This window comes from Anolis carolinensis, chromosome 1 (genome assembly GCF_035594765.1).
Source record: "Anolis carolinensis isolate JA03-04 chromosome 1, rAnoCar3.1.pri, whole genome shotgun sequence".
NCBI classification, from domain to species: Eukaryota; Metazoa; Chordata; class Lepidosauria; order Squamata; family Dactyloidae; genus Anolis; species Anolis carolinensis.
The window spans coordinates 237,814,413-237,839,103 of record NC_085841.1 but is presented as its reverse complement, the minus strand read 5'-3'; the positions used below and the strand labels follow the sequence as shown (position 1 = coordinate 237,839,103).

Genomic DNA, 24,691 nt, shown 5'->3' with positions numbered 1-24,691 from the left:
CACTCGTTTGCTGATCATTTCAGTTGTTATTTCCATCTGTTCCATTTTGTTCTGTGAGAATTTTCCTTCAAACTCCTTTATCTACCCAGCGTTTTTGTTGTAGTTCTTATTATTTTCCCAAAGCTCTTTCCAGAACTTCGTTGTTGCAGTTTTCTCTGGCTTTATGGTTACTGTGTCTGTTGTTTGGCTCTGGTAGAACCGTCTTTGGTCTGATTGAAACAGTTGATTTTGTCTGTACTGGATGATTCTGGCTTCATATCTTTCAATTTTTCTGGCTGTTGCTGTAATTTGTTCTTTCACAATTTCCAAAGCTTCTTCAATTTTTCTAGTGTTCAGCCAGTACTTTCGGATCAGGTATTGCTTGATTTTGTCATTCTTCAGTTTCTTCTCTTTCATATTTTTCAGGTTACTTGCATCGGATCTAAGCTTTTTGATTTTCAACTCTAGCCTGACCTTCCACTTTGGTTTTCCAGTCGATTTTCTTTGGGGCTGCCTTGGTTGTAGGAGCCCAAGCTCTTCTGTTACTATCACTGCTGCACTGTAGGCATACTGGTTTGTTTGTTCAATTGATGTTATTTGGACAGTGGAGAGTGCTGCATTCACATCTTTCATGAGAGGCGCCAGGTGTCTCTTGGGCACTGTTTTTAGAGTTGGGAGCCGCTGTCTTATTGCATTTGCTGCAGCATGAGCCATGATCTTATCCTTGAGCTCTTGTTGTCTTGCTATCAAGGTTCCTGGTGGTTCAACAGGTGTTTCAAGTGCTGGTTCATCAAATTCTTGCAAAAGCTCCACACTTTCTTCTGGTTCAATCTGTTCCACCATTCCAAGCGTTGCTGGAGTCTCTGCTGCTGTCTGTGCTGCGGTCTGATGGTAATTTGCTTTGCAGATTTTCTGGATTTCTTCGAGTTCAACTTCACTGAACACTTTGTTTCTGATTATGAATCTTCGTTGGTCAGCCAGTCGGGGTTCTGTTATCTGTGAGTCAGGGTACTCTTGTTTCCATAGCTGATGCATCCTTTTTTGGTAGACGCGCTTTTCAGGTTCAGAGTTGTAATAGCATTTCATGACTATTTTCGGTTTTCGGTGCGGTTTTCTGGCATTGTATATTTCTGCCGCTTCTGTGACTGTTCATTTGGGTTTTGATGATTCCGTAGCCCACTTGTCGATGGATGTCCAGAATCAGCAGCATCCACCGCGGTCCTCTGTTTGTAGTCTGTCTGTGCGATTTTCTTACAGAAGCTGAGGATATGATCAATGGTTTCGTCAGCTTCCTTGCACAGTCTGCAGCATTATTATTATTATTATTATTATTGCCACAACGACGTTGTATGACACAGCAAACAAGATAGATATGCTGGATTTCGTTTCACAAAATCACAAGTCGAACACTTCCCAAGTGTCTAGGACTGTGTGATGTATTTTCGGATGATGCGTGCAGATCCCAGTAAGGTGGCCTTTTGCAGTTGGCAGATCGTAATTTTGTCAATGTCTATTGTTTCCAAATGCCGGCTGAGATCTTTTGGCATGGCACCCAGTGTGCCCATCACCACCGGGACCACCTGCACTGGTTTCTGCCAGAGTCTTTGAAGTTCAATCTTGAGGTCCTGATAGCGGCTGAGTTTTTCCTGTTGTTTTTCTTCAATGCGACTGTCACCTGGGATGGCAACATCAATGATCCAAACCTTGTTCTTTTCCACAACTGTGATGTCTGGTGTGTTGTGTTCCAGAACTTTGTCAGTCTGGATTCGGAAGTCCCACAGTATCTTTGCGTGTTCATTTTCCACAACCTTTGCAGGTTTGTGATCCCACCAGTTCTTAACTGCAGGGAGGTGATACTTGAGGCATAGGTTCCAATGAATCATTTGGGCCACATAGTTGTGCCTCTGTTTGTAGTCTGTCTGTGCAATTTTCTTACAGCAGCTGAGGATATGATCAATGGTTTCATCGGTTTCCTTGCACAGTCTGCATTTTGGGTCATCAGCTGATTTTTCGATCTTGGCCTTGATTGCATTTGTTCTGATGGCTTGCTCCTGGGCTGCAAGGATCAGGCCTTCTGTCTCCTTCTTCAGGGTCCCATTCGTGAGCCAGAGCCAGGTCTTCTCTTTATCAGCTTTTCCTTCAATTTTGTCAAGGAACTTTCCATGCAGTGTTTTGTTGTGCCAGCTGTCAGCTCTAGTTTGTAGTGCGGTTTTCTTGTACTGGTTTTTTGTCTGCTGTGCTTTGAGGAGTTTCTGATTTTTGACTTCAATCAAAGCAGGTTCTTCACTTTGCTTGACATATTCTGCCAGGGCATGTTCTTCTTCTTTGACTGCTTGTTTTACTTGTAAGAGTCCTCTGCCCCCTGATCTTCTAGGCAGATACAGCCGGTCAACATCACTGCGAGGGTGCAGTGAATGATGAATGGTCATGAGTTTTCTTGTTTTTCTGTCCAAATTGTCCAGTTCCGCCTGTGTCCAATTTATAATGCCAGCAGTATATCTTATGACAGGTATGGCCCAGGTGTTTATGGCCTTGATGGTGTTGCCTCCATTGAGCTTGCTTTTGAGAATTTTTCTGACCCTTTGTGTGTATTCTTTACTGACCACAATCTTCACATGTTCATGCTTGATGTTGTCCAGCTGTAATATGCCCAGATATTTATAGGCCTCTGGCTGGTGACACTTTATTGTTTCGCCATTGGGCATATTGATGCCCTCACTTTCAATTATTTTTCCCTTCTTCAATGCCACTGTCGAACATTTGTCCAAACCAAACTCCATGTTGATATCAGTGCTAAAAATTCGGACAGTGTTAGTCAGAGATTGGATTTCAGTTTCCGTTTTCCCATATAGCTTTATTATTATTATTATTGTTTTGAACAACAGTTTTGTGTTCTTCCAGCCAGCCACTAGGGTCACAAAAAAGCAATTTTCTCTGCTCAATTGAATGTTATATGTTTATTGTGGCTAACAAGGAATCTCAAAGACTCTCTTAGGCCTGCATCTAGAAGACCTTCTTTATTTTAACTGGGGATGCTGGGATTTATTCCTGGATCTACCTTGTCTCACCCTTGGTTTCTCCTGAGAACGCTGAAAGCCTTGCGCATGCAGTTGCAATCTCTTTTTGGTCAAGGATATCCTTGTATCTTGAGGATGTGAAAATATGGTGAGGGACTCCTCTTCTAGCAGATAACCCAGTTTGGATCTTGCAGTATAGTGAATACTGGAGCAAAAAAGCCCTGTGGAAAAGCTGTGCTATTCAGGGAGCCTGCTTCACCTCTTGTGTATCCATTTCATTCCGCAGGAAAAGGAAAGAGCCCATGATGGAGCACGCCCCATGAGGGCTATTTTCTTGGCTGATGGAAAGATCTTCACCACAGGCTTCAGCCGGATGAGTGAGCGGCAGTTGGCACTCTGGGACCCGGTGAGTGGGAAGTTTGGCAAGGATCCCCAGAGGTGCTTTATTCTGCAGGAAGGGGCCCACTATTAAGCATGGAGGTGAACCTCCCTCTTTGTTCCTGGCTCTTCCTGCTATTCCACTATGAAAAGGAAGTCATATAATTACATTATCTTTCCCTCCTTGCAGTGGAATGGCTCTCTTAGAAACTCAGGTTGAAGAAAATAGTAATGGCTTAAAGAATAACCTCAGGTGGTATCAGTTCAAATGTAATAATCTGGAGGACAAGAACAGGGTTGCTCTTAATGTAATGTGGCTGCTGCTGCATCATCCATCCATGCACGGAGGCCAGGTGGAAAGAGTGAAGAGAGAAAGCCTCTGTTCTCTGTGTGTGGAGGGGTTTATCCTATGATTTAGAACAATACATGGTGGGTTGACCAGACTAATAGGTACTTCCAGTATTTTTCTATATGTGATAGTGATAGTATAGCAGATACTGCCTGGAAATGCCTATGAAGCAAGGATGCGAAACCTGTGGCTTGAATGTGGCCTTCGAGGATTCCCAGACTAGACCCAAGTTTCTTCTGCCTCACTCTTCTAAAGAAAAAAAAAGGCCAAAAAAAGGAAGAATCTCCAGGAAGTTACAGACCAGTCAACCTGGCCTCAATACCAGGGAAAATATTATAATGGTTTATATAGGAGCCATTCTGCAAGTATGACAACACAGTGATCAGTGGGAGCCAGCATGGGTCCGTCTAGACTTGCTACCCCTTTCTACCCAATGATTTTTTTAAGCAACCCTTGGTATATACGTCAATAAAATAAGTAAAAAAATTAAAACATGCACTGATGTCAGCATTTGCAAAGCTTGCTAAACAGGTTGATTCTTTAAATGAAATACAGCAGAATCCTTTTTTTGCATAGTCCACTAAAAATACTAAATGTTAAAGTTAACAGATTTGTGTAAATGGGTGGCACTCAGAAATCCTTTACACTTTTCTTGCGACCCCAACATTGAGCTAACCGGGGCCCATTTTTGGGTTGGGACCCATAGTTTGAAAAGCAGTAGTCTAGACTAAATCCTGCAAACTAACTTTATACAGTAGAGTCTCACTTATCCAAGCCTTGCTTATCCAAGCTTCTGGATTATCCAAGCCATTTTTGTAGTCAATGTTTTCAATATATCGTGATATTTTGGTGCTAAATTCGTAAATACAGTAATTACAACATGACATTACTGTGTATTGAACTACTTTTTATGTCAAATTTGTTGTATAACATGAAGTTTTGGTGCTTAATTTGTAAAATCATAACCTAATTTGAAGCTTAATAGGCTTTTCCTTAATCCCTCCTTGTTATCCAAGATATTCGCTTATCCAAACTTCTGCCGGCCCGTTTAGCTTGGATAAGTGAGACTTTACTGTATTTTGAATCATTTCACTAGTTTAGTAGATTATGGGAATGCTGTGGGTATTATTTATATTGATAAGATCCCTCCATAACATTTTGATTTACAAATAGCTAGGCAACATTGTCAGAGGATCCATAGTTGATTGAAAAATTGCTCTAGGATTGATCTGAAAGGACGTTTTGGGTGGAGTGCCTTTGGATCTATCCTAGGGCCATTACCATGCAATAAAGATGACAATATGGGGGGAATCCTTATCAATTTGCAGAAGACACAAAACTGGAAAAATAGAAACAGAATTATAAAAGATGGAGGTGGCCCTTGAGACTCCTTCTAATTCTATGATTCTGTAAAAGAGGCTCTTTAAAGCCAGAACTGTTTGATTTCTGGTTTACAGTCTGAGATTATGCTGTTGCACTGGGGCTTTCCCTTGGTTTGAGAGTTAACCAGCACTTTGTGAAACTGTCAGGGAATTGTCCAGACTGATAAGAACGGTATTTGACCCAGTGCACTTTGTTTGTCTCGTCTCCCATGCTAACCGGGGCCCATTTGGGGTTGGGACCATGAGGGTCCAGAATATGTCTCTACAGTTACTTACAGACCCCTTGGCAAGACTGTCTACTCTAAGAAAACAATCATACTCGGCCACGAGCGATTGCCTATGGATAGATAGAGCTTTGTCTCGTCTCTATCGTGGTTGTGTCCAAAACTGGATACCCAAGAGTCTTGCCAAATTTAGAATGGATTCTAAAGCTTATAAAGCTTTTTTTCCACCCTTGCTATAATGTGCATAATTGTTCTTCTCTCTCTGTGTGTGTATGCTGCAGGAAAATCTTGAGGAGCCCATGGCATTGCAGGAGCTGGACTCAAGCAATGGGGCCCTTCTGCCCTTCTATGACCCTGATACCAATGTTGTCTATGTCTGTGGCAAGGTATGCTTCCTTATGGAGAGGCTGATGTGGGCAGCTGCAGGGGTATTCTTTTTCTTAGTGTTATATATTTATCCCTTCTGAAGATGGTGTTGAACATTCTCACTGTTTCCCATTTCTTTTGGCTTCTTTTCTGAGTAATTTGTTGACCTTGAAATACTTGCTCTTCGGAAACCGTATTTTCTATGTTGGCTGAGCTTCCAGTGAAGTCTTGGCCAAGACCAAGATCTAAGGCAGGGATGGGCATTTTGAAGCCTTTGGGCTCATGTCCTGAGTCCTCTAGACTGGCCTTTCTGATTCATAAAAGGATAAATTGCTTCTTAAGAATTTCAGGCACTTCTAAGTGCCATATCATTAAAAAATAAAACACCACAATTTTTCAAACCAGAAATTACTTACAAGTCACTTGTGGATTTGTTTGGCATTTTTGCTATTTTGTGTGTTTTCCCTGCCAGAGTTGCTTGCTTCCAACATAATAATACTGATGCTCTGCTCTGCTCAACAACATGCTTTGCCAACTGCAATAAAAGCCATTTCTTTCCAGGGAGACTCAAGTATCAGATACTTTGAGATCACATCGGAAGCACCCTACATCCACTTCCTGAACACCTTCACGAGCAAAGATCCACAGCGTGGCATGGGATGGATGCCCAAGCGGGGTCTGGATGTCAACAAGTGTGAGATTGCCAGGTATTTGCAGCGAGATGTAGGAGGAGAAGGAGCATGTAGGTGCCAAAATAGCTGGCAGCCAGAGACCAAGTAACTGATGGTGTGCTTTCTGTTGTTCCTGTTTCACCAACTCAGTTCTCTATTTACCAGTCTTTCTCTCTGTTTCTTCAGGTTTTACAAACTCCATGAGCGCAAGTGTGAACCCATTATCATGACAGTGCCAAGAAAGGTGAGTCCTTGTGAAAAGGGATTAGCTTACCTTTCCTGTTCAGTTACATTGTTTTCATTTACCACTGTTTGGGAGCAAGGATCCATGTGCAGTAGAGTCTCACTTATCCGACATAAACGGGCTAGTAGAATGTTAGATAAGCGAAAATGTTGGATAATAAGGAGGGATTAAGGCAAAGCCTATTAAACATCAAATTACATTATGATTTTACAAATTAAGCACCAATACATGTTTTACAACAAATCGACAGAAAAAGCAGTTCAATAATAATAATAATAATAATAATAATAATAATACACTATTATAATTATATATTATATGTAATATTACTAATAATATTGCAATATAATGGTATAGTACAATATAGTAATATATAATACTTATATTATGCTATGCTAATAATATAATTTATTGTATGTAATATAACTTGTAAGCCACCCTGAGTCCCCTTCGGGGTGAGAAGGGCGGGATATAAATTTTGCTAATAAATAAATAAATAAATGGTAATGTTATGTAATATTTATTTATTTATTTATTTAATACATTTATATCCCACCCTTCTCAGCCCGAAGGGGACTCAGAGTGGCTTACAAATTAAATTTACATACAATATTATATCATTAGCATAGCACAATACTGGCAATAAATGACCTTATTGTATTATATCTATATAATGTAACTAGCTGTGCCCGGCCACGCGTTGCTGTGGCAAAGTATGGTGGTATGGGAAATAAAGTATTGAGGAATTGGTGGTAGTTAAGGTAAAGGGTAAAGGTTTTCTCCTGACATTAAGACCAGTTGTGTCCGACTGCACACTGAAGTGGATTATATGGCAGTGTGGAGTCAAGATAATCCAGTGCCAAGCAGATAATATAAGATTATAAATGGGTTATATAGCTATGTGGAAGGGCCTTGAGTCTACACTGCCATATAATCCAGTGCAAATTAGATAATCTGTGCAAGAAGCCTAAGTGAGGCCTAAGTCTGCCTGTCCCCTGGGCTGAGTTGGTTGTTAGGAGACCAAGTGGGCAGAGATTAGTCCTCTAACTGGCAGCAGTTGGATAAAAACAATTATTCCTTTCCTTCTAATTAGGACTTTATTTTTCTTTTCTTTTTGTTGTATCAACCTTGAGGCATGGATGATGGGTTGTGTTGTCAAATTTTGAGGTTGGGGGGCCTGTAGTTTTGTTGTTTTGTGGGTCGCCGTGATGCCATCACTCTTTTATAGATATAGATATTATGAATAATATTACATGTAATATATGATATATAATTAATAATAATTACTGTATTTACGAATTTAGCACCAAAGCATCGCAATGTATTGAAAACATTTGGTACATTGACGTCTAAAAGGCAAACTGTTGGATAATACAGAACGTTGGATAAGTGAAGGTTGGATAAGCGAGTCTCTATTGTACTTACAAGTGGCCGTAAATAAGTCCTTGGCTTGGGTTGACAGTTCTGTGTGAGAATCATGATATAAAAGCCATTGGCACTGCTCTGTGCAGTCAACAACATTTTGGGATGAAGCATATAGCCTCATTTACATCTTATATTCCCCACAAGCCAAGGAATACTGAGCACATTACTCTTGATTTCAGGAGAGGTTGCTGTGCCTATTTGAAAGGATAATTTGGTTTTCCCCACCCAGGGCCTCTTTCCACAGCTTCTTGCTGGGTCAGAGTGTTGGGATTGCAAGCTTCGTATCTGTGCCTGTGTTTTGTTACATACCGAATCAGAACTGGGACTCTGCAAAAGATCAAGAGCAGTCAACTTTTAGTAAGAAAAACATTGCGGGGAAAACTTTCATTTGTGGGGAACAGTCTCACTTTTGGGGGAACTTGGCCTGCTTAGAACAAAGTGTGGCCTTTCCCCTGAATTTTGAAAGTTCAGGTCATTTCCTGGTTGGAAAAAGGCCTTAAAAACAAAGCAGATGCCCTCAAAACATGGTGAAATTGCCCCGATGGCCTCTAGGTGGTGTGTGTGAGTGTTTCCGCAATGTGTAAAAACGTTTTGCAGGCAGTAGGGTGATGTGACTTAGCGGGTCCAGTGAATGTGTGCATGAAGCTTGTGGACCCAGGGTGGTTCTTCACCCTTCTCTTCATTGTATTTTCCTGAGTGAATTTGGAAATAATACTTGGCAGTTGAATAGTATGATCAGACTGCCTAATGTACACTATCCCCACCATTCTGTAATGCACACGAGCAGATTTATTAGAGAAGTTTTTCACTGAGAGAAAAGGGAGAGAAAGGGCAAAAACAGATAGATGTACAAGGATTTATATATATTCACTAGCTGTGCCCGGCCACGCGTTGCTGTGGCAAAGTATGGTGGTATGGGAAATAAAGTATTGAGGAATTGGTGGTAGTTAAGGTAAAGGGTAAACGTTTTCCCCTGACATTAAGTCCAGTAGTGTCTGACTCTGGGGGTTGGTGCTCATCTCCATTTCTAAGCAGAAGAGCCGGCGTTGTCCGTAGACTCCTCCAAAGTCATGTGGCCGGCATGACTGCATGGAGCGCCGTTACCTTCCGCCAGAGCAGTACCTATTCATCTACTCTCATTTGCATGTTTTCGAACTTCTGGGTTGGCAGAAGGCTGGGGCTTTAGATAATCTGTGGAAGAGGCCTAAGTGAAGCCTAACTGTGCCTGTCCCCTGGGCTGAGTCGGTTGCTAGGAGACCAAGTGGGCGGAGCTTAGACTTCTAACTGGCAGCAATTGGATAAAAACAATTATTCCTCTCCCTCTAATTAGGACTTTATTTTTCTTTTCTTTTTGTTGTATCAACCTAGAGGCGTGGATGATGGCTTGTGTTGTTAAATTTCGAGGTTGGGGGGCCTGTAGTTTTGTTGTTTTGTCCACTGCCCTGATGCCATCACTCTTTTATATATATAGATTTATTCTATTGTATATGGGAAACCAAAACATGCACATCCCCATTTCAAATCTTCCTTCAAGCTATCTAAAAGAAAGCATGCCTTTTGAGCTGGGATTTTCCAACCTCATTATATAATAACTGCTACAGGACATGATGTTTAAAGCACAGCATTTGATAGGCATACTTCATAGAGGTACGCAGAAGGCCTGCCTTCATATTTCAAGATACATTGGGGTTTTTTAATGCTTGAGTTTTACATTTCCTGAATATGAAGAAAGTTCCTGAATATGAACACCATATTTCATTCAGCTATTTCATTCTTTAAGGGTATTGGCTTGATATCACAGTTTTTCTAGCCATTTTGGGACCAAGTATGTTATTATTTTTCATTCTCACCCATCCCTTTTGAAGACAGGTGTTGGGACTGGTTGAGCTTGAAACTCACAATTGTACCCTGAATGTGTGTACTAATTTCATCGCCGTAGAAGAGTGCCATGGCCACAACCCCCTCTTTGAGGCTGGATCTACACTCCCATTTAATCCAGATTATCATAGTAGATAATCTAGATTTTCTGTTTCGGACTGGATTATGTGAATCTACCCTGCCATATAATCCAGTTCAAAGCAGATAGTCTGTATTTTATATGACAGTGTAGATGAGGCTAAAGAAATGCTTTTGGGTAGGAGCTAGTATGGGGTTTAAAACACTGGAGAGTGAAATCACTTTTTATGTAATTGTATATTTCTCTTGACCCAATAGTCCATCCAATCTCTCCTCTTCCAATTCATGTTCAGTTGGTGTTTCGTGGTTTCCTAGGTAGAAGGGTTCTTCCTAACCATAGCACTTGAAAAGGATTCAAATCTTGGTCTTTATGACCCCATCTACACTGCCATAAAATGCAGTTTGAACTGCACTATGTCATCAGTGTAGACTCGTATAATATAGGTGGAACCTCATTGAATTAAACTATATGAGTCTTCACTGCCATTTAATCCAGTTCAGTGCAGTAAAACTGCATTGTGAAATTGCATAATATGGCAATCTGGATGGGGCCTATATCGGCAGAATAAATCTCTCCTCGAACACTTACTAAATTTATTTATTTACAGTTTTTATATTCTGCCCTTCTCACCCTGAAAGGGGACTCAGGGCGGATCAGAATACACATATACATAGCAAACATTCAATGTCATTATTATACATACAATACATACAAACACAAATAGAGGTAATTCAACATTTTTCAACTTCCAGCTTCAAGAGGTTATGCTCAATTCAGGCCACTGGAGCTATCGCTTCATCCACTATAATGCCGAGTCCTTTTTGATCATAGTCTTTCCTCCTTGCTCTTTGATCGCCTGCAGTTTTATGGTGCCGTAAATTAAATTACCTCCCGCTTAAGCGGTCCCTAATTTCTCTACTCACAGCTGCAGCTGTTTTCAAATTGCTTAGGTGGACAGTAAGCTAGGCTATTAAAGGGTTGGGTGCTTAATCCAACACGGGCTTCAAACTTGCAACCTTTCGATCAGCAGTGATTTATTGTTGCTGGCAATAAACCAGCTGCGCTGCAGCCTGGCCCTTGTGGTTGGCTAGCGCTTTTAGTCCTAGTGAATAATTTCCTTGCAAATTTGTTTGCTTTGCCTTGCCTCCTATATTTCACCAGAAGGAAGCAAAGTTTGGGAAAGTTGGGGGGTTTTTTGTGCCACATCTCCTAGAATCATTGCTATGCTGTCTAGAAAATTCTGGATGTTGTCCAAAAACCTATCTTTTCCCAAGCTGTGCCAGGAAGTCAGGCAACCCATGTGCTAACTCTGCCATTTCTTTGCAGTCAGATCTGTTCCAAGATGACTTGTATCCTGACACAGCCGGGCCTGAAGCGGCTATGGAAGCGGAGGAGTGGGTGGCGGGCAAGACTGCAGCGCCCATCTTGATCTCGCTGCGCGAAGCCTACGTGCCCACAAAGCAACGGGACTTCAAAGTCAATCGGAGGAACTTGTTGCAGGAGAACCGCCCTGCTGCCACCCCTAGCGCCGGGCTGAGTGCCACACACCCCAGTGCCATGTCTCAGTCTGCTGCCACACCTGCCGTTAACATGAGTGCTGCCAGTGGGGTATGTACAGAGCTGGCCTGTGCCATAGTTTTCAGGGATGGTGGCCGCTTCTCTGTCAGGCAAAACGTGGGGTTCCAAAGGGATTGAAAGTGGGCATGGAAGCAAAGTGTGTGGCGCGAGTGAGGAAGGTGTGCATGGGTGAGGGAGGAGGGAAAAGCACGCGCCTTTCCCGCCGCCTCACTTGCGCCACACGCACCTTTCCCGCCTCCTCCCTCGCCTGGTGCGTACCTTCCAAAACTTTGCTTCTTTATAACGGTATTTTAATTATTTAATTAATTAATTATTAAGGGGTGCTTTGCTTGTGCTTTTGGTGCACAAAGGCAGAAGGAGGTTGGATTAAATGGTCCAAGGGTTCTCTTCCAATTGTTGTTGTTGTTATTATTATTAATAACATTGAGGCTGGGTGGCCATCTGTCAGGGTCCTTTCTTGTGCTTTTGGTGCACAAAGGCAAAAGGGGGTTGGACTAAAAGGTCCAAGTGGTTTCTTCCAACCTTCTTTATTATTTTATTATTTTTATTATTATTATTATTATTATTAACTTTGAGGCTGTATTTGTTCCTGTTTTGTTTGTTTTTTTACTTCGAAATGTGCAGTGTGCATAGGAATTTGTTCATAGTTTTTTTTTAACTATAGTCCGACCCTCCAGCGATCTGAGGGACCGTGAACTGTCCCCCTGTTTAAAAACTTAGGGGACCCCTGCTCTAAATTCTTTGCCCCTCACGCTCTACTAGCTGTGAACTAATGATGCTCTGCTATATTTTGTTAGGGTAGTTTTCCATAACAGTTTGAAGACATAACACCAGCCTCTTTCCTTCCTATAGTTTCTATGTGATTCGGGTACAGGGTGTATCATAGTGTTGATCAAGTTCAGAAAGCTTTGCTAGCCTGGTTTTCTTCTCCTCTTCTTCCCTGAGCATGGAACTGAGTATATTGACTTGGGGGGGGTTTGCCAGTTGAAGCCCCAAGATATAACATTCCCAGGCTTCAATCTTGAGCTGAGCAGGTGGGATTATGGTACTGCTGAAAGATCTGCATGACACCACTTTCCTATTTGCAGGACGGAGGACAGATTATGGAAGAAGTACTGCGTGAGGTGGCGTCCCTGCGAGTGCTCGTGGTTGCCCAGGGTGAGCGCATTGCGCGGCTAGAAGAGCAGTTGAGCCGCATTGAGAATGGCGATGTCTAGGGGCCTTGCCTGCCACGGAGGAGGAGACCTCATCAACATGGATCTTCATTCCTGCTTCACCCCCCCTCCATTCCCTTTATTTGAGCTGCCAGTAATCCCATTACACTGCCTCATCCTCTGTGCCCTGTGGTGTGAGACTGGGACAGCGCCCTCTCTTGCTGCTACCGGGACTGTTACCTTGGCTTTTGTCTGGGACCAAATCTCCTCTTCCTGTGGTCACCCTTCCATCACATACTATCCAAGGGGCAATGTGCTGGTCTCCCTGCATCTGCCCCTTTGCCTTATTTGTCAGAATCCCTGTATGCTGTCCCATTTCCACAGTTACGGTTGGCCTGCACGCCCTCCCAGTGGGGATCAGGACTGGCTAATGGCCCAGTCTGCCATGCCTGTGCCCCTCCACTGGGGAGAAGGCTGGTACCCCCACTTCCCAATCTCTTGGGGCAGGCGGGTTTGGTTGTTAGAAGCTAGTGCCTCCTGTGATTCAGTGCTGGGGGTGGGCATGCCTCTTCTCATCTCCTTTCCCTTGCTAGGACCACTAAGATCCTGTGGAGGCTTCTTCCGCTTTGTTTTCTCAACCTCATTTGTTGCAAAGAGACCACAGAGATGACCAGAGATGGGCCGCGACTGTGAAAGAAACCTGCCACCCAGTCACAGTCCGAAGCCTGTTGCCTCTGGGACCACCCTTCTCTTTCCTTCTTTTTCTCTCCCCCATTTCCTCCAGCCCTCTCCAGCCCTTAAAGTGAAGCAGGCTCTAATTAAATTAAAGAGGGTGGGATGGGGAGTGGAGGAACTGTTCAGGGTTGATATCTATATTTTCATTCCAAATAAAAGTCTTTATAAAGCCACAGGTCTGTGCAGGAGTCTATTGCTGCCCTCTCCTTGCTTCCCACTAACCTGGAGATGCATTCAAGATAAGCAGGGGCCCCTGGCTGGAACATTTGCCTCCACCCAAGCCACGGATCACACTTCCACCGACATTATCATGACATGGGAGACACACAGTGCGCTATGCAGCAGATAACTGCCCGAAGAAACCAGACCTCTTTCCCACTGTCACTGCAGGAGGTACATAGACATTTTTGTATGTTTGCAGGAAATCGGGCTTTTATGTGAACCATTGCATGTATGTAATAAACAACATGGTTTTCTGACCTGAATTGCTGCTATTCATTTTCTTTACTTGGCTGGCTTTGCTTCTATGCAGTCGTTTGCATTACCTCAAAATATGTAAGCATTCAGACCTTTCCTATTGGCTGTTTTTTTTTTTGGTTTTTTTTTTTTGTTCTTGAATATAAGGCTCTCTTCTGCTACTTTTAATCTGAATTTAAAAAGCTTAACAGGCATGTTGCTGCTTTTGAATGACATGAGCAGTTCTCCATTGTGTTGCTGGACAGAGGACAGTGTTGCTGAAATAGTTTATAACAGGCATGGACAAACTTCGACCCTCCAGGTGTTTTGGACTTCAACTCCCACCATTCCTGGCTTCAGGCCCTTCCCTTTTCCCCCTCAGCCGCTTAAGCGGGAAGCAGCCAGACCTTGAAGCTGCAAGGCCATTCAGTGCTAATCAAGGTGGCCAGTTGCAACATTCACACCTACCTCAAGCAGACAAGAGTTATTTCTCCCATGCTGAACCTTCCACAGATATATAAACCTCACTTGCCTAGTTTGTAACAGACCTCACAACCTCTGAGGATGCCTGCCATAGATGTGGGCGAAATGTCAGGAGAGAATGCTTCTGGATCATGGTCATACAGCAACCCTTGAATTAGCACATACCCTAATCATGCTCAGGCATGTGCATATCAGGAAGCATGTCATGTGTGTATACGTGGCTCAGAGGCATGTACTCTTGGGTGCAATCCCCTTGTCCAAGCTCAGCCTTGGGTTTGCTGTGAATTGAGTTGTTAACAGAAATGACAGTGATTAAAAGGAGAAAAGTTGCTATAAGATTGCTAAAACCTGCCACTTAGCAAAGATGGAGATGAAGAAGGTTGTGTGTGGGATGGTTCCTTCTATGGAGATGAAGAAGGTTGACCTAATGAATTTCATAGGGTTTCTTAGGTAAGGAATATGCAGAGATGTTTTTGCTAGTTCCTTCCTCTCAAACAAAGCCCACAGCACTTGGTATTTGTTGACATCCAAGTACTAACCAGAGCTAATCATGCTTCACTTCTGAGATCAAATGGGATCTAGTTTTTTGGGGATATTTAGATAAGAAATCATACTACATTATGTCTGCCAGGAGAGTGTTTCAGAACGGGTAAGAAATCAATTATGCCTTGGTCCTTGCAGAGGGGCTGCAGGGTGAGATGTCAGATGTTTGTTGCAGCCAGTGAAGTGAAATTCTTGGCAATTGGCAATAATCACTTGGATCTGTTTTAACTTGGACTCCTGGTTGACTGCTGTTGACATGTTCCCCTCCATCTTTTAATTGAAATATTTCCATTTGTACTCCCAGAGAATATGGACAAAATGTTTGAATTCTTGCTTATTCTGATTTGATTTAAATAGTCTGAGTTGGGAAAATCTACGAATGCTTGATAGCAAGCTGTGTTATATTAGTCTGGAACATTTATTCTGTCTAATGTGATATTCTTTGTTCTATAGTGCTTCTTTGGAGATGTTGTGGTTTTTTAAAGGGAGATTGCAGTGGTTCTCAACCTGTGGGTCCCCAGGTCCTTTGGCCTACAACTCCCAGCCAATTTAACAGCTGCTAGGATTTCTGGGAGTTGAAGGCGAAACATCTGGGGACCCATAGGTTAAGAACCACTGTTCTAAAGGAAGGGGAAGTGTGTGCCCTTCTGGATGTTGGACCACAGCTCTTACAACCATTCACAACTTGCTACATGCCACCTTAGGAAAATGGGGATGGCATTCCAACAAGTATCTGTATAGCTACTTGTTTTCCACATTTAGCAGCAGATCATGGTGAGACTGTCATTGGAAGAGGACTCCTTTGGACTTTGTCATTCTATGTGATTCATTGTTTGCTTTCAATTTACTTCTCTAAGTTCCAGAAGGCAGTGCTGGGGGACTTAAATCCCCCTTGACCCTTGATGTTTAACATGCTGCATTTTCTTAGCATTTGTGGTACAGTCATGGGTGATGCCCAACCCTTTCTTTTGTTAAGATTCCAAAAAACCAGTGAGAATCGTGGACTAGTGAGTGCATTCTGTGAATTGATGTAGGCTACAAGCAGAATCCCTGTCCATTAGGGCAGGATGTTGTTTGTTTTGGATGGAACTCTTTTGTCTAAAAAAATAGATTTGCAGCCTGGAGGCTAACACTGAGCTTAGCTGATCAGATGGTGGCTGAGAAAGCAGATGTGACAGGTCTTGCACATAACCTGGCCATATTTTGCTTAAGCTATTGCAAAATACATTCTTTTCATGGCTACCTCTTTATAAAGTGTTTGGAAACTTTACCAGGTTCAGGATGCTGCTACAGGATGTTGACTGTGTGCTTGTTCATGTGTACGTGCATGTCCATACATTAAGGCACATCTACCGGCATGCATTCCTTCGATGGAAGAATGGCGCTTCTGTGCTGTTTGGTCTGTACTGGCCTCAAATATGTTTTTGAACTCAGATGAAAGTATGGGTTATTTTTTGCAGTCCGTCATGTTTTGAGCCTGGGGTATTTGAAAAACTGCATGATTCCCTCTGTGATCTTTCATCCCCTTCAAATGTCTAGGGCTGCTTGGGTATGCACAACATGGCTAAAAGAGAAAGGTTGATATAGTTTATTTTTTCTTTTTATGCAGAAGTGGTTGAGGTAGTTCTGGGGCCAATTTTTTTGTCCATCCAGGGACTTCAGACTAACAGTAAAATAGAAATCTGGAAGCGGCCAGAAGTTTACTTGTGGTTTTACAAAATGAGTATTTGGGGATGTTCCGTTGTGTAGGATGGCATCTTTTTTAAAAGTGAATTGCCACTTTTGGAGTCTGGAGATTTGGAAGGGTTGTTTTAATGCTTTATAAGCTGCTGAAGAGCACCTGTTCTGGCCAGCATTCAATTTGAACAAATTAGCTACTGCCGCATTGATTTTTTCTCTCTCTATTGTCTATTGTATTCCTTCCTGTGTTCTTGTGTCTGCTGTTTTGTTTGTTTTCTGCTCTTTATAAAAACAACTAAAACATGATTTGTGTGCCGCTTCAGGAGCTGTTGCTGGAAAGTGGCTAAGTATCAAGTGGCCACCCCACCCTAAATTATAATCTCACAACAGCCGTCAGCTCTATGTAATGATTGTGTGCATGTGTGTGTGTCAGCATGGCAAAAAGTGCATAGAGGATGTATTCATTGTTTTTTCTGGCACCCAGCTTCTGGCGGTATCCTTTATGAGTTCTTAACAAAATGGATACAAAGGGCAGGCTGTAATTTCTACAGGAGTGCAAGTGGCAGGTGCAGTGCTCTTTCGGTCCTGAGCAAAGCAGCAAGAGCTGGTTGTTTTGGGGGTGGCAGGAAGTTTGTGGTTGGTGCTATTCATTTATGCTGCCGAGCCTGCAGGAAACGGCACTGCCGAGTGAATGCAAATGTGAGCCCAGAGCCCCCACAAGCTCAGTAGCATAGCACTTTGTTTCTATTGTTTGTGTATGAAACACTGGTGAGAAACTAGCAATCACTATTTCTTATAGCACCTGATCACCTCTTGAGGGTTTTTTTTTTAATGGCTTCTCTTACTCCTTGTGGTTCCAGACTCTTGACTTCCTGAGCAGTTGCTACAATGCTTACTTTAGTTTTTATCTAAAGACACAATTTCCCATCTGCCCCTTACAATTGTCCCCATGGGGTTTGGAAGGAGTAAAGTACCAGCTCTCTTTTTGGTGTTGTCATTAGTTGAAGTGCTACTCACTACCTATTGTTGTGTTCCTTCAAATCGTTTCTGACCTATGGCAATCCTCAGGCAAAGCTGTCACAGGGTCTCTGAGATGGGGAATTTGTGACTTGCCCAAGGTCATCTGTTATTTTTTCATAGCCCAATGAGGATTCAAACCCTGCTCTCAAAAGTCGTAATCCAACGCTCAAACCACTACACCATACTGACATCACACCCACGACCTCCTTTATTCTAATTATACTAGCACAGTTCAGAGAGGAATGGTTGAAACAAATGTTATCTTTTATAACGTAAGCCTAATACTAAGATAGACTAAAAATTAATTGCTTTCCAAAGTATTTGATGTATATTTTGAATTCTCTGACATCTTTTATATTTAAACAAAATAGGCACTGCTTAGACAATTTTATTCCTTGAGTTTTGATTTGATTCTTGGTCAACCCGCCTCTTCCTTTATTACAGTGTTCCCTCACTACTTCGCGTTTCACTTTTCGCGGATTCGCTGTTTCACGTATTTTCAATTAACTGTAAAAGACTATTAGTAAAGGTAAAGGTTTCCCCTGACATTAAGTCCAGTCGTGTCTGACTCGGGGTTGGTGCTCATCTCCATTTCTAAGCCGAAGAGCCGGCGTTGTCCGTAGACACCTCAAAGGTCATGTGGCCAGCATGACTGCATGGAGCACCGTAACCTCCCCTCCGAAGCGGTACCTATTGATCTACTCACATTGGCATGTTTTCGAACTGCTAGATTAGCAGGAGCTGGAGCTAACAGCGGCCGCTCCTGCTGCTCCCGGGGTTTGAACCTGGGACCTTTTGGTCTGCAAGTTCAGCAGCTCAGTGCATTAACACACTGAGCCATCGGGGCTCCAAAAATTGTGTATAACTACTAAAATAATGTATAAATATTAAAATAAATATAACGTCCCTACTTCGTGGATTTTCACTTATTGCGGCTGGTTCTGGAACTTAACCCCCGCAATAAGTGAGGGAACACTACTCCCATTTTCAATTAAGGCTTATCTCAGCTCATCTGGGTTGTTCTACTAGTGAAACTCATAGGCTAAAATGGATACATTTTTCTGCTCCCCAAATAGTTTCTGAAGTATTCCCAAGATGATAGATAAGTAGCTCTTTGTATTATAAGGTGCTAAGCAAACTTTTGCATCAGATCCCCTGCATGGTGTGATGAGCATGAGCAGGAAGCACACACACACACACACACCCCTCTGCACACACACTTGCAAAGATTCATTTTGCTCAAGGCTTCAGGCAGCACGGCAGCAAGAAAAGCACATCGCTCTCGATGATGGTAAGTGACCAAGTCCCAAACAGTTGGAAGAATTTGAAAACAGGAGGGAATTAGAGGTAGGAAGCGACATTTGTTTGATGCAGCAAAGGGAGGGTGTGGTGCTCAAGATATCCAGGGGAAAGGTGTCGCCCTACAAGTAGTTGCCACAATGAACCAACATCTGGTTAAGCCTTTTGAGTCCTCTATGCTCTCTCCACCTGGATCTTACTTCAGGTTCTCTGGTTTCAAGTAGAAGGTATGCCAAGCCTCTCTTCTCTTTAGGTAAGTAGGGAAGGCTTAAGAAAGCCTATGGTGCAGAAGAACTGATAAGAACCAAGCGCAGGCTGATTAATGCTCCTAAAGTCTTACGATGCTGGCATCATTATCCCTGCTTGGCTAGTAAATACTTTTACCTTTATCTTGGCTAACTCAGCCCCTTATCCTAAGATACCACTAGAAAAAAATATGCCAAAGTAAAGCACAGTCGTGATGCATTGGATGTATATTTTTTGTGTGTGTGTTGCTTCTGACCATTCTTAAGGTTTAAGGCAGCATGAAAAATACTTAAAACAATAGAAATACATTCAAGCACTGCATACTCCTAATTCCTGTGTGTGGAAGCAGTGAGCTCCTAAAACACATACACTGCATCCTGTTTCCCTTGTTTGTGTGATAAGATTAGACATTTTAGCTTTGGAATTCTACCTACAATAAGAAAAAAACCAACCCCTTTCAATCCTTATTCCCTGTGCATTTCCCTTTCCTATTTGCCAGTAGGTTTCTGTTTGTCTTCCAAGCTTTAGGCTTTCAACTGGTTTCTCTGAGTAATTTTTAAAAGGCCCACACAGATGACTGGATACTGTCCCAGAAAGGAGGGATGAGAGTGAGAGGATGGCAGAAACAAAAGAAACGGCTTGACCGGCTCCTTTCTCTGTTTCTGTCCATCATGGGCATCAGGTGCATCCGTCTGAAGCCCTTTGACAACTTGTGCTATGTAAATGTGGCCTTTGTCAGGAAAAGACCAGGGCTGCTCACCCCTGTCCTGTCTTGAGCATGCCACCACTTACGTTTGTAAGGAGGGTCTGCCACCTTCCATAGCTAGAAGTAAGAAAACATACCTTGGTTGAGAAAGTGCCAAAGCACTTCATGTGGAAACTACATATGGAAACAGACAATGCCCAATGAGACCTATCTCGTCCAGTCCTAAATACAAAACTGATCATGTAGGACAGCATTTCTCAACCGGGGAGGGCCACGAGGGGTGTCAGAGGGGTCATGGCCAGTGCTTTCTGTTGTTCATGGGGGTTCTGTGTGGGAATTTTGGCCCAATTTTATTGTTGGTGGGGTTCAAGGGGCTCTTTGATTGTAGGTGAACTATAAATCCCAGCAACTACAAATCCCAAATGTCAAGATCTATTTTCTATAACCTCCACCAGTGTCCAAATTTGGGCATATTGCGTATTTGTGCCAAGTTTGTCCAGATCCATCATTGTTTGAGTCCACAGTACTCTCTGGATGTAGGTGAACTACAACTCCAAAACTGCCCACTAAATCCTTCCCGTTTTTCTGTTGGTCATGGGAGTTGTGTGTGCCAAGTTTGGTTCAATTCCATTGCTGGTGGAGTTCAGAATGCTCTTGGATTGTAGGTGAAGTATAACTCCCAACAACTACAACTTCCAAATGACAAAATCATCCCCCTCCCACCTCAAATTTGGGTATTTGTGTCAAATTTGGTCCAGTGAAGGAAAATACAGCCTACATATCAGATATTTACATTACAATTCATAACAGTAGCAAAATTACAGTTATGAAGTAGCAATGAAAATAATTTTATGGTTGGGGGTCAGCACACCATGAGAAATTGTGTTAAGGGGTTGCGGCATTAGGTAGGTTGAGAACCACTGATGTAGGATTCATGTCGGGCTCCTTGAATCAGTAAGAGCATCTCATTCATGTGAGTGTATGCTAAAGCACACACCGCAGCTGAGCCCCAAGCTGCTAAAATGCAGTGAAAGAAGAAGGTAGTTGCCGCAAAGGAAGAAAAAGCAGGAGGAATGAGCAATTGAACATTGTTCCTAGCCTCCATGGTCCAGCAAATGTAGCAGAGACTGAACGGGCACTTTCACACAGTTTTGAGAGAAGAGCTTGGGTCTTGTACAGCTAACTGCTTTCTTAAAGTTTCTAATCTGCTAACAGGGTGTGGAATTAGGCAAAGAACAAAATAGCTTTGCATTGGGCGTTTGGTGTGCTTGTGCTTTACAAAAGAGGAGTTACTCATTTGCTAATACAGGGTGCCTGACATACCACAACTATCTTTTCTACTGCGGAAAAGTACTAGACATGAAGGTCCTGCAACACAAAAACAGCTCAAATGTTAACACTTTCTTCAGAATCAGTGGAAACAGCTTTTACCATACTTGGGGAGCTGTTAGGATTTCTGGGAGTTGAAGGCCAAAATCATCTGGGGATCCCAGGTTGAGAACCACCACTCTAGGATGTCCAAGCATCCCAGCTGACACAACGTGGGAGAACCTCTTCAACCTACAGCAGTGGTTCCCAACCTGTGCGTCCCCAGATATTTTGGCCTTGAACTCCCAGAAATCCTAATAGTTGGTAAATTGGTTGGAATTCTGGGAGTTGTAAGCCAAAAACATCTGGGGACCTCAGGTTGAGAACCACAGCTTTAGGATGTTGTGACATTAATGATAACAATTATTTCTCATTGAGCCCTGTATTGCTGGTACATCCAGCAAAAGTCAAAATATCCCAAACCTTCCACCACCACTCCTGGTTATTGAAGCATACGTTGGTACTATATTTCATGGAGAGAACAGAAAATTAGCTTTCTGCAACACAAATTCAATTTCCTGAGAATCTTGTCTTTTATTTTTCAGAGAACATAATTTTCCATCTCTTTACAAATATAGCAGTGAGAAAGCACACATATTTCCTGTGTTTTCAGGAACCAATGTTGTCTTAAAGAATACTTTTTATGGCCAAAGATGCGACTTTAAGGCTCTACAGAGTACTAAGTTCCTCCTCAGGACTAACAAAATAATACAACCCCCCTTCCCCAAATAAACACATTCTCAGTTTTTGTCTCCATAATTTATCATATAATTAAGCTTTTCTTGGGACACATTTTGTTAGTGCACAAGTAGACCTGAGTGTCATAGGGATATTGTCTATCATGGGATACAACCAGAAAGATGGGAGTTTGTGTCAGGACACACACACTCTCCTCTTCAATTATCACAACTTGCAAACATGGTGTTCTGGAGTGATGTTGCACAGCCTCTAAAATCAGATCAACAAACATCTTAGAAAGAGCAAAACATTTGGAATTTCTTTCATTACTATTATGTATAACTGCAGCCCTGCTTAACATCAGCAACTAGGTAGTGAAGAGGTAAACATCAGATTGCTTCCAACATAAAAAGATGGAAGGAGGTTGAAGGGAGAAAAGGAACCTTACAGTATCTTTAGGACTAATTTAGTTTTAATTTCACCATGAGCTTTTATGGATATAGAGCCAGTTCTCCAGATGCAGTACACATTGACATTAAAGTCTCTATAGTTGAAAAGCATCTTTATACAGGAGTGGGAGTGGGATCGGATATAATAGCATCCAGACAGGTGCAAATAATGTCCCTTGCTCTACATTTCAAAAGGGTTGGCGTTTTATAAATGTTTCATTCAGTTTTGAGCACAGAGATGTAAGCAGATGTATTGTTTTCACACATCCCCACTAACCACTGTAAAGATCTGAAAAGTTGTATCGCCTCACCCAAAATATTATTATAGTATTATATTATATCCCATTCCTACAACTGTTCAAATATGCTTTGCTTTTACAGTAATTTCCACAGAGTAGAAGAATTCATTTTACACAATGTCATATATATATAATCACTTTTCATATAATAAACATTTACTAGTCACTCATATATTTTCCCCTAAAAATACCACTAAATTATCCACTTTCCTTCCCCCCCTACATCAAAATGAAAGGTCATTAAAAATTAAAAGTAACTTCTCGCCTTCCCTTCAAACATACTTTTTAGTCTATAATGTAACTCTGTACTGCATCTAAAGAAGTGGGCTCACATTCACATGAAAACCAGCTTAAAGGTGCTGCCACATTCACTTTTTTCCATTTATGCTTCAAGAAATTAGTTCCTTTGGGGAGATAGGGTGGTCTACAAATAAAGGTTTTTTTTTATTACATTCTTTAGAGATTACTTCCAAGCAGTCACAAGGCCCTGCTATCCCATCTTTTTGCTATTTGTTAGCAGAGACCAATTACACTACGTAAAAAAAACTGAAAATTTTTCTGTTCCTGGTTTGAAAGTGTTATTCCTGTTTAACTGCGTGGTAGTTGTTATACTCTAGGAACTTTGTTTTTGTGGCTGCCACAAACCGGTGAATTGGTTGAGACTCATTGAAAAACTATAGCAGGATGTGCCAAAAAAAAGTTTCTGCAGTTTAATAATTTTTTCCATGTTTTTATGATAGAGTAAAAAGGTAAAGGTTTCCTCTGATATTAAGTCTAGTCGTGTTTAACTCTGGGGGTTGGTGCTCATCTCCATTTCTAAGCCGAAGAGCCGGCGTTGTCCATAGACACCTCCAAGGTCATGTGGCCGGCATGACTGCATGGAGTGCCGTTACCTTCCCACCGGAGTGGTACCTATTGATCTACTCACATTGGCATGTTTTCGAACTGCTAGGTTGGCAGAAGCTGGAGCTAACAGCGGCCACTCACGCCGCTCCCGGGGTTTGAACCTGGGACCTTTCGGTCTGCAAAAATTGTGTTACATAGTGTTATCATTAGATAGTGAGCAAATAGCTCCAATTTGCAGAACAGTGATTCATCCTGACTCACCTCTTTCTACAGAGGCCCAGTTTCACCCATGCTCTCTTGGCTGTCTTCCTGCTGACTCCTGGGGAGGCCCATCGTGCAAACACACAGAAAAGCGGCAATGGCAACAGAAGGAATAACATCACCGTGAGTCTTCTGGTCTGTTTGCTCCTGTTACTTCTCATCTTGCTGTTTCTAGCATGGCGGTACTTGAACCGCAAGTCAGAAGGACAGTATCACCCCCAACGACTGATGAGGAGCCTGGTCTTCCGCTGGCAGGAGTTTTGGGGGCAGACACACAGTGAGGAGCTGACCCATGGCGATCATGAGGAGAATCAGAGTGATGAAGAGTCTAAGGAGCAACATGATGATGATGATGAGGATGAAGATGAGGAGCATTGGAATGAGTTGCTCCTCCAGCGGGCAGGCAGTGAATGTGAGGAAGAAAAGCAGGAAAGGCTTGACAAGAGTGCCAGCCCTAAACCACTTGAAAAGAAAGCAGAGCTGGAGTCTGAAGAGGATGACAACCACGACAGGGCCTCCAGGGCAACAGAAGGCAGAGCAGAAACCCTGCTTAGCGATTTACACTCTTTCTCGGGGACTGCGACTTGGGAAGACAGTGGCAAGCCTGCACATGTCACAGCTCTCTAAAAAGCAGCATGGAGAAAGACAAAGCTGGATTCCTCCACAAACAACTATGAACTCAAGTTGTGCTTGACTGCAGTCGCATGGACAAAGCAGGGCTGCTCTCCCCACTTGGTTTAATTCCCATTTCTTGTCACTTGCTTGTTTATAGTTCTTCATGGTGTTGTTTTTGCTCCAAAACAATAAAGCAGAGGGAAAAGGACTATTGCAACAGCTTCCTCCATAGAAGGGATGATAGATGAATGCAGCATGACCATGGGCCATGGCTCTATCATTG

At 42.5% G+C, this 24,691-nt stretch overlaps 2 protein-coding genes across 2 annotated transcripts in view; both read left to right on the top strand.

Annotated features, from left to right (window-relative positions):
• The window catches only part of coro1b (coronin 1B), a 32,599-nt gene extending 18,655 nt beyond the window's left edge, over positions 1-13,944 (top strand). The window contains exons 6-11 of the mRNA XM_008111509.3: positions 3,283-3,402; positions 5,611-5,715; positions 6,257-6,402; positions 6,553-6,610; positions 11,319-11,600; positions 12,659-13,944. Of these exons, the coding sequence (XP_008109716.1) occupies positions 3,283-3,402; positions 5,611-5,715; positions 6,257-6,402; positions 6,553-6,610; positions 11,319-11,600; positions 12,659-12,787 (840 nt within the window). The 3' untranslated portion in view covers positions 12,788-13,944. The remainder of the gene's footprint in view (positions 1-3,282; positions 3,403-5,610; positions 5,716-6,256; positions 6,403-6,552; positions 6,611-11,318; positions 11,601-12,658) is intronic.
• Positions 13,945-18,673: 4,729 nt separating this feature from the next.
• ptprcap (protein tyrosine phosphatase receptor type C associated protein) lies at positions 18,674-24,616 on the top strand. The gene is made up of 2 exons (XM_003214973.3): positions 18,674-18,932; positions 23,806-24,616. The coding sequence occupies exons 1-2, from the start codon at positions 18,927-18,929 to the stop codon at positions 24,418-24,420; spliced, it is 621 nt and encodes a 206-aa protein (XP_003215021.1). The 5' UTR covers positions 18,674-18,926; the 3' UTR covers positions 24,421-24,616.
• The last annotated feature ends 75 nt before the right edge of the window (positions 24,617-24,691 follow it).